Source organism: Alexandromys fortis, unplaced genomic scaffold, assembly GCF_014885135.2.
Source record: "Alexandromys fortis isolate MF-2015 unplaced genomic scaffold, M_Fortis_MF-2015_v1.1 scaffold_28, whole genome shotgun sequence".
In the NCBI taxonomy this organism is placed as follows: Eukaryota; Metazoa; Chordata; class Mammalia; order Rodentia; family Cricetidae; genus Alexandromys; species Alexandromys fortis.
In genome coordinates this window covers 14,294,952-14,308,586 of record NW_026067901.1, presented here as the reverse complement: position 1 = coordinate 14,308,586, position 13,635 = coordinate 14,294,952, and the positions used below count along the sequence as shown (strand labels likewise).

Sequence of the window (13,635 nt, the reverse complement as noted above, 5' to 3'; positions counted from 1 at the left end):
ACGCACGCCTCTGAATTCCAGGCACAGAGAAGACCAATCTTCCTCACACTTAGGCAGGTGGGCCCCTATGCCAGCACGGACCGGTTCTAACTGGTTTGTAGCCTCTGTGTACCCTCTCATCTCCACACAGATGCATTCACTGGGGCAGGATGGTGAGGTAGAAGGCAGTCCCACACCTGGGGAGTGAGGAGACGAGCTCCCCCCGCCCAGGGCTAAGGTGGAGATCAAATGAGCTCTCCACTTAAAAGTCATGAGGCCCAGGTGTGGACCTGGGAGGGGGGTGCTCACTTAATGTTTCCTTTTCTGGGGTTAAACCAGAGGGGGAATCCTGCCACCCACCCCAGCTGAGAGCCTGCCAGCCTTTCATGTGGGACAGCCCTCTGGAGAGGGGCAGAAAGGCTACCTGTCTCTGAAGTGTGGGTAATTACAGCTCAGTGACTGGGGATTGTGGGGGAGGGGGACAAGTGATACCAGCTGGGGCTGGGTGGGCCCTGGACCTCTCTGATGGTAGGGGTGGGGTTTAGGCATTAGGAACTGTGTTCTTAGGAACCAAGCCTAACAGTTTGTGATTCCTCCTTTCCTTATGACGGGACTTAGAATTTTACTAAGGAGGCCTTGGGGACCTGCTGGCCCCATCTGCTCATTGGGTAGACTGAGGCTAAGATGGGGAGCTGGATTCTGGCATAGTGGTCGCCCATTCTTGCACCCACATTGCAAGTCATTCTCTCCCATGCCAGGCTAAAAGTCCTCCTTGCTTTGTCCCAGCCAATGGCTGATGCACCAGCTTCAGGCTCTGAGTCCCCAGTGACCAGGAAGGTCTCTGTGTCTGTTCTTGGGGGTCAGCCCCCGAGTCCACAGAACCTCATTACAATGATCACCAGAGACCAGCCCCCCCCCCACCCCATGTCTCACATCTCTGCCTTCTCAGTTGCTAAACCTTACATCCTGAGGTTCAGAGCCTAGGCCCAGATGCAGACCTAGTGGCAGCGGTGACTGGAATCTGCTTGGCTGGACTAAACTGAACACACAGCTCCCTGGGCACACGGTTCTACCTAATGCCCTTTAACCTGCCTCTGCCAGACCAGCTCCAGGGGCTTGTGCAGTCACGCGTGTGGCTAGAAACTACTCCCAACTGTCTGTGTTTTCCCCTAGCCAGGGAGCTCCCTACTCCAGGAATGCTTTTCTGTTCCGTCCATTGAGTCTGAGCCTCTCCCCCACCTCCCTTGGGACCTGGTCAAACTGCTTCTTCATAGTTCACAACTGCTGGTTCTATTTTTTACTGTGGCCATGCTGTCACTGTCCTATGACGTCACAGTCCACCTTGCTCTAAGTAGCTCTTAGGAGACCATTCCCTGAGAAGTTTGGTGACCAGCCTGGCCTCCATGGGTCCTCTACCCTCCTGTTGGACAAAGAAATCACTTCTGCCATCTCCACCTCAGCCATATTGTTCTGGGTGAGGGGTATTACAAAATGTAACACGTGCAGAACCCAGAAGATCCCCGGTGGGGCACTGGCTGGCAGGGTGAGACTGAGCATCTTGTCTCTAGAAACTTCCAACCAGAAGCCCCTGGGCACTGCTGACGGCTTCATCAGCAGTGGAGGACTGCACAGCTCTCATCTCCGGGGACCCTACCTCTGCCCCCCGAGAATGGAGGCCGCCTAGATCTGATGGTTGGCCACTACTGTCTCAGAGAAACTTGGAAAGCATTCCTTTCTACAGTGGGTGGGAGATGGGGTTTGGAGCCTGTAGCAGGCTATTCCAGGGGTTGGGTTCCTCCTGTTTCTCACCACCCTAGTGGCCTTCTCGGGTTCCCATCCCAGTCCCTGAGCTGGGGATGGTGTACAAGGCAGCCTGGGAAGGCCTGGGTCTGTCCACCAGAACTGTGAGGCTGATGCTGGAGTTTAAGGGAAAGAGGGCTTCTCTCAAGGGTCAGGGCCAAGTCCATTTGTGATCCTGTGAGTTCCATCTCTCTCTGTGCCCTGGCTCCAGCTGAGAACTACAGGGCTCTCCCATCTCTCCTGTAAAAGAACCACCTTCCAGAGGCCCCCTCTCTCATCCACTACCCTCAGAAGAGCGCACAACAGTTCAAAACAAACAAACAAACAAACAAACAAACAAACAAACAAAAACAAACCCGTCCCTTCTGCAGACAGAACTAAGGCTCCGAGAAGGAGTTTGTTCGGGTGGGAACGGCTGCCTCACTTGTGGCTCAGTGAGAAATAATAAGGGGTCCTGTGTTAAAAAATGATTTAGGATTTCCAGATCATATAACCACCAAAGGAGCTGGCATGCTCACACAGCATGAGACATCAGGCCAAGTGAACATGACTAGTCCAGGAGTGGGGCTTTGATGATGGGTTCCCAGGGTGTCTCAGTGAGGAAGCAGGGTGATGGCCCGAGGCAGGTGGAAGTCTGTGCCCATGGTGCCATGATTCTGATAGGAGGAGGCACAGGCAGAAGACCTGCTGTCTGGGAACATCTCCTGTGCAGGCTCTGCAGGCTGACACCACCATTGGTCAGCATGTTCCCTGAAGAACAGTCTTACCCAAGTGAGGATCAGCTTGAGCTGGGCAGTCAGACTGGTTCCATGTGCCCATGGACCGTGTAAGCGTGGGGAGCCCCTTTGCACACAGAGACTGGGTCCTTATTTGCTCAGAGACGGACTCTTTACCATGTGGTGTTTGAATGGCCCAGAAACAAGGGCCAGAGGCACCAGTGCTTGATAGGCCGGTCTATAATTGTGATCGCTTCACTCTTGGTGCCAAGTTTCAGACCCTCGGCACGTGGAGTCTGGGGTCCCCTGTCCATGGCTGAATCATGTAATAATCTTTTCCTGAGAGGTCGGAGGGGTAGCTCAGACATTAAGAGCACTGGCTGCTCTTCCAGAGAACCTGGGTTCAATTCCCAGCACCTAGATGGCAGCTCACAACTGTCTGTGACTCTGGTTCCAGGGGATCCGGCACCCTGACACAGACATACATGTAAGCAAAACACCAATGCACATAAAATAGAAATAAATAATAAAAATAACCCTTTCTGAGTGACTCTAAGCTGGGCAGATGTGCTTGGAACCCAACCCTGGTCTCATAGACACCCCAATCTGGTGGGTAGTGTAGAGGCCAAAAAGACAGTTCTTTGGCTATGAGGGAGGAGCCACAGAGACAACTGACCTACACAGGAGTCAGCTGCTTCCAAGGGGAGATGGCACAGGGCTAAGACCTTGATTTTCTCTGGGTAGCCCCTTTGGCCAAGCCAGTGAAGTCACTGGGACTCAGAAGCCCACAGTCCCATATTTTCAGAAGCCGACCATCAAGATGACAGTATGCTTGGCTGTTCCCTCATCCACCATACGGCTCCAGGAAGAGCCATACCTGGGTAGCCCTTTTGCTCAGTGATCAGCACAGGCCCAGCATGGTGGGGTTGGCTCCTGGTTAATGATGGGATTAGCAAGCAGGAACTTGGAGGAGTAACACAGAGCATGGGAAATGAATCCTACCTACCCTGTGTCAGTCCTGGCAAAGGGGAGCAGGGATGAAGCTGGGGTAATGGGAGTGACCCAGGGTTTGGGCCCAAAGATGAGGCAGCTGGGCAGAGCACTGTGACAGCTTAACAAAAGAGCTGGGTACAGCCCACTGGCCGGTATGCCAGACTCTGCTCCTGCAAACTGGGGGCTTTTCGGCAGAGACCTGACTCCTCTCTCTAGAATGCTGTTCCCATTTGTATGTGCGTGGCCTCACTGAGGGCCCCAAACTTAGCATCTGCCTTGTCCCTTGAAGACATGGCCCTGGTAGGGAGCTGCCCCAAGCCCTGGTGGCATCTGTATAGGCCTCAGTCAGGGTGGGCCCATCTGCCTTTCGGCCTCTAGAACTGGCTGGAGCAGCTATGAAGGAGTCAGCCATTGACCCTCTCCATCTACCTACTGACTGACCTCTGACCCTCCCCTCCTCAGCTCCTATCACTCTGGTCTCTTCTCTTCTGTCTCCACTTGGGACAGCTCCAGTTCAGCTGTCATTGGTATCATGTGGGCAGCTTTGGATCTGTCACTGTGCTGGGCTTAATGAAGAAGGTCTCGCAAGCCGTCCTGTCACTTAGCAGGGAGCAGCACAGTGAATGCATGGGGTGGGGCAAGGCACGGGGAAAGACTCCGTGCAATGAAACGGGGAGTTTGGAAAGGCTAGGACTAGGTCCCCAGGGGAAGCAGGAGAGAAGACTGCCCATTTAGCACCGGTACTGCTCAGGACTGAGGCCAGCAGGCCCCTGCAGCCATATTGCTCAAGGGTCCAGCAGATCTCAGAGGCAGTCAAGGTGCTCCCTGGACTCTCTTCCTAACACAGCCTGGTGGTGGTGAGGGCCATTGAGGCTCTTGCTGATGGTGGCCTGGCTGTGTAGGTCCCATCCTTCAGACCTTAATGAGACAAACTTCTATTAGAGGGACTGTATTCTGGAGTCCCGAGGGCTCTTGACTCTAGGGATTGTGGGAATGCCAGGGAAGAGCAGCATGCACCTGAAAGGGTTAGGATGCTTTCATGGTTGTTGGGGAAGCAGAACCCACCTTGGGGATAGGGGCCCTACAGGTCTGCAGAAAGAACTGGAAGGAGTCAGAGGACAACTCAGGACCTGACAGACTGCAACCCACAGGAAGACAGACTCCTTATCTATAAGGAAGGACAATGTACGCTTTTCCTAAGGTCAGGAGGCAGGAACAGTGACCTCAGGGTGCAAGCCTGTCCCTGTCTTCCTGCTCTCTTTCCCTAGCTGTGAGGTTCAGGTTCTGGGGGAGACAGAGGATGCTCCCAGGAAGCCTTTCTCTAGAGTCCCCCAGTCAGCGCCCCCGGAAGGGAAGGTGGGGGAGGGGCAATAACGTGTCTGTTCATATGCACGGCTCAGGGAAGAACCCAGGCAGGTCACACAGCTGGTGAACATCTGGATCTGCTCTTCCAGGTTATACAGTTGGTGAGTATCTGGGTGCGAGCCCTTTGTCTATACGGGGCTGTCCTCTGGCTGGGTGTGACCCAGCGGTTCTGTGAGTGTGCCCTTGTCTGAGCATGCACAAGTGGACAGGCCACAGTGCCTGAGTAGAGGAACTGTGTGTGCCACTGGACACCTGTGGTTAGCCAAGAGGCTGCTCCACAGAGGCAAAGCCCTGGTTTAGTTGTTAGTGGTTGCTCCGGGAAAACGATCCCTGGGCTAAAGCTGATCTGTGGTGTCAGACACGCAAACCTCTACGCAAGGCAGCTTATGCTCGCTCTCCCAGCCTATGAGCCCCTTGGGTGATCGCCTTCCTGGAAGGGTTCAGATTGGGTTCCTGGCTGATCTTTGGTAACCCCATGCTTCCTCAGGTTAGTTCCACCAGCCTAGCAGTAAGAGCTGACCAAGGCCAGGCAAGGCCCTGGGTCTTTCTCCTCACCACTGTGTCTACCTCAGGTTTGATTCCCCACTGGCATTCCGCAGACCTGACCAAGGGGAAACACTGAGAAGACAGAAAGGCCTGTAACTGAGTATTTGCTCTGGGCTACACACAGGGCCACAGGGCTTCTTCAAGCTCCTCCAAGTTCCTCTGGGGGACACAGCCCTCACCCCAGCCCAGTCACAAGGGAAAGTGAAGCTCAGGGATGTGAGGTGGCCCTGGCGGGTGCCTGGGGAACCAAGATGGCAGCCATAGCAGACTGTAGAAGTTGGGCCAGAATGAATTTGAATGAGGACCCCTGCTGTGTGGCTGGACTTCTGTCTAACCACGGGACTCCATGCTGTAAAAATAGACACACGGCCTTAGCAACAAGCTCCATCTTGGAGACGCAACATGAAGCCCTTCCCTGCCCTCACCCTTGTGACTTTGCCCACGTCAGTCTCAGAACCCTGCTTGAGAAAAACTTGAGAAACTGCCTGCCCGCTCTGGCCTGCACACTCCATTCCTGAGCTCTTGGCTAAAAGCAGAAGGGGAGCTGTAGCTAGAGACACAGGCCACGCCCTTCCCATAGGGAGACGACAGCTTCTAGGTAGGCTGGGAGGAAAGAGCCTCATGGGTTTTCTGTTTCTACATTCAGGCTCACTAGATTGGGGTGAAGGAGGGCTGTGCCTCTTTTTCTGGAACCTTCCATTTGTGGCATGCAGATATACAGAGAGTACATCAGGAGTCCGAGATGGGCAATGTGGTTAATGGCAGAGGGCTCTGAGGTCATATTTCAGAAGGTTTGGGGGGCACACAGGTCAGATTCTGAGGGGGCAAGGAGCTGAGGAAAGAGGTACGGTTCGTGCCAGAAAAGATGGTTGTGCCTACAGCTAAGCACCAGTGGGATGAGAGTCAGGGAGGAGGAGGCTGAGCCTCTAGGGAGAGAACTGTGGCAGGGCAATGAGAAGCGGGCATAGGCCCAGGACAGAAAAAAATCCCTGGAAGGGTTGAGGCCTAGGAGCATCTGAGTGTCGTGGGACATGGGAGAAGAGGACCTAAGGCAGAGTTGCCTTCTTCTCCGTGAGGCTCACTCCTCAGCGATGCTATCCCTCAGCATGCTGTTAGACAGCCAAGGGTCCTCCAGTCAGGCTTGGTCACCAAGTCCAAAAGTGCTACTTCTGTGGCTTTGTGTGGCTCCTACATTACAAGCTCCAGTTTCTTCTTTTTCCATTGGTAAACCCTGCCAGGACCCTGCACCTTTGCCCACTCTGTTTTAACAGCCATTCACTTAATTCCTATCAGAGCCAGATGTATGTATGACCAAATAAAGGAGGGACTCAGGCCTTAGAGAGGGACCCAAATGACCAGCCACGTGTGGGCTCCGTTCGGTGGCTGGGTGGAGCTTGGTCACCCGATCCTTTTCAATGGTGTCCGGTTTATAGAGTTCTGTGGGCAGTTAAGTAGAGAAGGGACACATAGTTGGGGCAGAGTAGGGGTGTGAATGAGGACATGGGGAAGGCCCTGGGCTGGATCAATGAGAGAATCGCTGTGGACTCTGTCTTAACAGAGGGTCCTCTCAGCTTTGGCTGGATCACCTATTATAACTTAGAACCCATGTGGCAAGAAGGCCTTGGCTGACAGGACCGTGTTAAAGGCCCTGTGCTGGGAGGCCTCCTTAGACTGGTCTGAATGGAATCTAGTTCCTCTTGGGTCTCTTGAAGGATCTCTCTCCACTCCCTCCTGAAGGATAAAGATGGCTTCCTCCTCTCCCTCAACCAATGGGGTAGCACCCTGCTGTCCCACCAGGAACAGAGTCACTTCTGTCCTAAATGAGCATTGTGGCCTCCCTCGACTACATGCTTTTCACCAGGGTCAGCTGACCATCCCTGCCCTGCCTGGTGCTCCCAGAAGTGGGGTTCTGAGCCTGAGAAGCTACCAACACCTTTTCATTAATGATGCTGCAGGCTTGAGTCAAGACTGGCTCACTTCTAGGCTCTAAACTGGGACCCTTGTAGTCAAAAATCACACAGATCAGGCAAAGAGTAGGTAGGTCCCCAGAAGGAGCTGAGAGGATTGGAGACTGACAAGTGCCAGGGGCTTTAAGTCTCTCTCTGTGTTGTGTCCGCTGGACTTTTGTGTGTTCCCTGGCTCTGGCTCACAACTGTGAGGTTGATAGTGGACTTGGAGGCATCTAAGGGATGTGGACTCTATGGTCAGGGCACGGAATCTCTCTTGGAGAGTTCCTAGTTCTAACAGATAGTCAGAAGTGTGGTCTCAAGCCTGCACCTCCATTGTGGAGCTCATGATGAGAAGCCACTGCCAGAGGGATTTATGGTGCTGGGCACCCACAGGGAAAAGGAGGTTCTCCTGGCCTGAGAATCAGCCTGCTCCAGATGTGTACAGAGCACAGAAAACCAAAGGGAGGCAAGGTAGGAAGTGTGGGGTGGGGAGAGCCACTCCCTCACCATTGCTTCCTGAGGGGTACACCCCCTGCTTCCAGCTTTCTCACTCCCCAAATAAGCCCCATCCACAATGGCTTCAGGGCTTGAAGAAACCTGTGGGGTCATCTTGACAGCTATGTGACAACAGGATGGGTGCCCTTGGCTCCAGTGAACTCTGAATACTCAGGGCCTTGGCCCCATCTTCTCTCATATCACCTCCTCACCTTGGTCCTCTGAAGGAGAGCTAGTCGGGTCTGGGGTCAGAGGCACAATCTAAGCAGCCACGTGGCCCAAGATCTGGCCTGTCATGAAATTTCCTGTCCCTAATACTCCTCTTCTATTGCCAGATGCTGTCCTTTGTCCTGTCCTCCCTCCCTCCCTCTCATCTTGGGACCCTAGAGGGACCAAGCCACCTCCAGATTTAGACTCTCCCAGGACAGTATGCTGGCACATTCTCTCTGAGGCTAACATTTGACTCGATTCTTCTTCCCCTGCCTGACTATCTGGCCTTCCACACATGGCCTGGCTCTGATGTCCAAGTGTGCCCTGACAAGCATGAAACAAAACAGGGACGGTCACCTCTGCTCTTCTCCAGGTCTTGCATCTATTAACATCACCTGGGAGCTGTCCTGCCTCACTGGGGGTTGGTGACCAGCAAGGGGGCTAGAGTCCTAGGGTACCCTAACTCCCTTCACAGGGGCCTATTTCGGAGAGAATTCCTGGGAATTCATGTTCTTTCCAGTCGGGGCCTCCACATAAGAAGACTTCCCCAGACCGTCAGGCTCCAACCTCCAGGACCCCGCCCCCCGGCCATGATCCTTCACGGTGCTCAGCAATGCAGGGTAATGAGGGAGTCTCAGCGTACCCCTCCGAGAACTAGGGACTCTTCTACACAATCGTACGCTTACCAAGGCTTAGATGAGCCTGGCAGTGCCTCTGAGCAGCTTGTGACAACCCTGGTGGCTGTAGCTGTGCTCAGAAGGGGCCGTCAGCTGGTACAGGCTACAGGCTAGCAACCCAGAACTGGGGGCCCCACTGATGGGCAGGAAAAGGAGGGGATGCAGAGGCAGAGCCCTGTCTTATCTATACTCTGTTGTCAGAGTGGTCCCTCTCTCCTCCTTCCCTTCCCTTTCTCTTTGGGCTTGTCTAGCAGCGGCCCTGCCAGCAGGCCTCCCCTAATACTCCCAGAGTAAGGTCAGAGGGCCATGCTGCACGGAAGTCCCAATGGCCACTGAGTCTGTGTGGCATTCTGACCCTGGGAGCCTAATGTACATGTTGGTTTCTGAGTAAGTGGAGGAGGCTCCTGCACTCAGGGTACCATATATAGGTACTGGGTTCTTTGCTATAATATACAAAGAAATAAATGTGTTTGATGGAGGGCAAAAAAAAATTTAAAAAGGAAAATAATGAGTTCCCTTCTGCAGTAGAGCTCCCCACATTCGCATACAACACACGGAGCCCCCATACTGCACGGACGTACATCCTCATGCTCACACACACTCACATGCTAGCACACATGCAGGCTCACACAGCGGTATACCTCCCCACCGGCATCCACACCCTCACACATCACTCCCCAAAGCTGGCATGTACACACACACAAGACCGCGCACCAGCACCGCCCCCCAGGCCAGCACTCATTCGCACTCACCCACACACCCAAAAGGGCAAGGAGAACAAAGGAAGTGGAAGAAAAGTGTTACCCATGAGGAGCCGCCGTTTCACCCGCTTGTCCACATCAGCTACTGACGTGGCATTGAACTGAGAGCGCTCAATTGCAGCCTCATCCTTCTCTAGAACACAAGTAAGGGACAAACACGGAGCCGGTGGTTAATGAGAGCCCACTTCCCGCGGCCCAAGACAGTCAGCCTCTTGGCGTGGCGCACACAAAGCCAACACAGCATGCCGGGCCAGCACGGTGCCCTCGCCAAGGGCTAATCCCAGGAACTTTCAGGCGGGTGTGCTCAGGGCGAAGCAAAGAGGAAGCAAGGGTGGGAGGGATGGCATGCAGACAAGAAAGGTGGCCACAACACGACCTGGACACAGTGGGGATGCAGGGGTCTGTGTGCAGCCAAGCAGGGTATGTGGCTGAGGTCAGCAGGAAGCCTGTGTGGAGGACGCAGAAGCGGAGAGCATGCCATGGGCTCACAGAGAGAAGCGGTTACAGGTCCCTGAGGCTTGAGCAGGTGCAGGATAAAGCAACAGGACAAAGGGATAGGTTTGCGAGGTCTGGTGATGGATATACCTGGGACGGCAGATGCCCTGTTACAAGGATGCTGCCACTCATGCAAAATTAAGAACAAAAACTCACAGAGAAACGTACACATACATACACAGAGAACACTGGATCCCATTGGACAGACAGAAAATCCAGGGGATCTGGGCAGCACTGGTTGCCTGCTTGTCTAGAGGACCAGAGCTAAGCATTCAAGTGCTCAACAGGGGACTGCAGAGAAGAGTCAGTTGTTGTGGGAGCGTGCGGGAGGGAAAGGGCTCGGGCCAGCCGGGGAGCCTCCAGCCACTGGGCACGGAGCTGTGCCAAGATGCTTTTCTGGGACCGGTAACAGGAAGGAAAGCAGGACGGGAGGTTTCTCATCCTGGCTAGGAGTTGAGGCCACAGTGGCTGGAGCTGGGTAGGGGGCTAGTTTCTAACGAGAGGGGACTAACAGGAAATATGGGATCGGGGAAAGAGATCCAAGCAGGGACTGTCACATGCAGCAGACGTTAAAAAATAAAAATAAGATGAGAAAGGACGGAGTGAGGAGGACACAGACAATAAGGGTTAGATCTGGGCTAGAGTTCATATGCCCGGCTGTTGTCTGTGCTCGTCCAGCGGCTGCAGGGCAGGCTCGACTGGACATGGGAGACTTGAACAGACAAGACAGAGGGGAGGCCAGGGTGGCTTGAAGGAGCTCTGGGCAGGACAGTGAAGGGAGAGAGGTCAGAGGACAGAAAGTTCTAGATGGGATCAGGCTGCAATAGAGACACTGGTCTGAGACCTGGTTTGGCTTTTAATTTTTTTAAAAAATTTATTTATTTTTTGGTGATTGGTTGGTTTGGTTTTGGCTTTTGGCTCTGAAAAATGATTAACGAATGTCAGTTATCAGACAAGACAGGCAATCAGGGACCATCACAAGAGAAGCAGCGGGAATGAGGTAAAATGAAATAAAAAAATGGCTGTCCGAGAGAAGAGGCCACACAGAGCTGGGGAGAGCCACCACAGGCAGCAGGACAGCCCCGACTACACAGGGGATGGCCTGGGATCCCTGAGCGGCCTAGCACCCAACTTTCCAAGACACCAAGGAGCAGCGACAGGGGATGGAGAAAGAGAGCAGCTTTGGGACGCGTGTGCGTACATGGCTTCACCCAACACCTTTCTGTCACTCAAAAGCCCCTCTGAATCCCCCTCTAAGTTGATCATAAGAAATGGGACCTTTTCAAAGAAATATCGAGTGTGATCCCACCAACTCATTTTGGGTCCTAGCAAGTAGACCCTTGGCCCCAAACTCTGAAATTCCTTTTTCTTAGTTTAAAAAAAAATCTTGCTGTTGTTTTTGAGCAGAAGAAAAAAAATATTAGTAATTATTGCATAAAATAACTACAAATGTTCAAGCTGCCCTTGGGAACGTGGGCCCGGAAGGAGGAGGTGGCTGAGTTCCAATCATGGTTCCATGGAGCAAGCAGGTGATGGGACAGAAGCATTGCCGAGGGAGAAGGGACCTTAGGTGGGTGAGGAAGTCTAGGGAGAGCCCGCCATCCCAGAATGAGAAGCAGTCCCAAGCACGCACGCCCCACGCAGGGTGCACACCTCCACCCTCACGGTGAGCCACGTGCTAGGACACTCAGTTTCTACATGACTGCGAACAGTGCTCACACAGACTCAGCGAGGCTGCTAAGAGTTTTTCACATTAGAAAATACCAGGCTTTGGGGGACAGACGATGTCCCCAAGCTCAAACACACTGCTGCAGACAATCCCCTGTGTTGAGTTTGAGGACAAGAAGCAACCCCACTGGGTACTGAGGGACCCAGGGCAAATTCTCACAGAAGCTCCCCTTGGGATGCCTGCCAGCCCCATCGGCCTTGTAGGTGGCTCCTCTTCTTCTCTCCCTTCTGTTCCCCCAAGACAGGGGGACCACACAGGGTACTTCCAGGGGCAGTATGGCAGTGACAGTACCTACTTACCAATGCATGTCCGACCGTCCGCATGTAGGGCGTACTTCTGGTGGCAGCCACACATGGGGCCTGTGTCTGTGTCCTCGCAGCTGTGTTGACAGCCTCCGTTTCCATAGTTACAGGTTACTAGTTAGTCCCAAAGTGTACACACGTGTGTATAAACAGAACAACAACAGAAACGGTTAGTTTACTGGAATTGGTTATTTTTTGGGGTGGGGCGGGTGGGGGAGGTGACCAGGGGACAGTGCTTTGAGGACTGAGGGAAGCAGACTTGCATCTCTGCCCTTGAGCCCCTCCAGGGTGCCAGATAGAAATGCCAGTCTCAAGAGGTGGGCCCAAGAGCAGACTCGGAGATTCACACAGCTAACGCATGAAGAGAGTGGAGGGTGAGGGAGAGGCTAGACACACATGCAAGACACTTTAACCCCATTAGTCCCACTGGGACACATGCCTGTTCACACCAAGACATTGTGGGAGAGATAGCAGCCACGGTTCAAAGAGACATTTATAGTCTTAGCTCTTGCACAGCTGGATCACCCGTCTGTGTCTCGGCACAGGTGGAGGGATGTTCCCATAGATCCTACTCTGTGGGTCCTAGATGTGAGCAATCTCAGCTCTGTTCCCTCACAGCACTGTGGAGACCAGCAATCCCCAGATAGACAGAGCTTAAGCAAGTTAATGTCACTTGTATGCTGAGAAAAACCTACGCTGTGTGATTGGTGCTGTCTATGGCTGGAGGATCTAGGGCCCTTCAAGCCCAGATGCTCCTCCATAGAAGCAGCAGCAACCTGCACCCATGGAAAAGGGACTGAGCAAGGGGAAGGCAGTCTAAAGCAGGCAAATGATGTTCAGGTTTATTTACATAAAGATGGTCCACTGCCACTGTATAGGGGGAGGAGACTGCCAGAGACGATGAGGATCTGAGCCAGCTTTCTCGGAGGGGCCCTTGGAGACTCCACTTTATCACGCCATGAGCTGGTGGCCAAGAGACGTCACCTGAGTGCCTGGACAGCATGTCTTCATGGAGACCTTGATTGGTTGTCCATACTCTACCTGCACACATTACTGACTTATGAAAGTCGTTCTGAGTCCAGACCTGGTTCGAGGAACACCGAATTCTAGATCCGAGAGTTTGAATTAATCATGCCCTACTAAGCAGATCTGTTCAGATGGCTGGCAAGGGAGGGAAATCACTGGAGGAGAGTATAGGATGAGAGTGGCTGGAAGGGGCAGGTATTTATCTGGCATCTCACATACTGCCTTCAGCAGCCAGGGCTTCTCAGCAGCGCCCTCTTCGTGACCCAACTTCCAGGGAAGCTGGATGGCCACAGGCTCTCATCCATGAAGTCTGTCCTTTCCACACTTAGGGATGGTGGTGATAGGCAGAAAGTTGGTGTTCCCCAGTGCAGTGTTCCTTCTTGGGGATAGAAGCCCAGGGCTCAGGATCGGGGTCTGCATAGGTCCCAGGGGATGGATGGGTCAATCCCCAACTGGGCAGTTTTTTTTTTTTTTTTTTTTTTTTTTGGGTTATGGAGACTCCTTTTCAGAGTGGGCACAGGGAATTTTGGGAAAAGGCAGCAAGAGTTCTTCCTATTCTCTGCATGCTGGGCTTTGGGAAGACAAGATGGAT

At 53.4% G+C, this 13,635-nt stretch overlaps 1 protein-coding gene across 8 annotated transcripts in view; it reads right to left on the bottom strand.

The window, feature by feature from the left end:
- Window positions 1–13,635, bottom strand: part of Scube1 (signal peptide, CUB domain and EGF like domain containing 1) — a 118,048-nt gene that overhangs the window by 36,335 nt on the left and 68,078 nt on the right. For 3 of the 8 annotated variants that reach the window (XM_050129734.1, XM_050129709.1, XM_050129728.1), the window contains 2 exons: window positions 12,015–12,131; window positions 9,535–9,624 (listed from right to left, as the gene is read on the bottom strand). The exons of 2 other annotated variants lie outside the window; for them this stretch is intronic. In XM_050129734.1, coding sequence (XP_049985691.1) covers window positions 9,535–9,624; window positions 12,015–12,131 — 207 coding nt within the window. The remainder of the gene's footprint in view (window positions 1–9,534; window positions 9,625–12,014; window positions 12,132–13,635) is intronic. 3 more of the 8 variants (XM_050129719.1, XM_050129743.1, XM_050129735.1) reach the window with 1 other exon arrangement.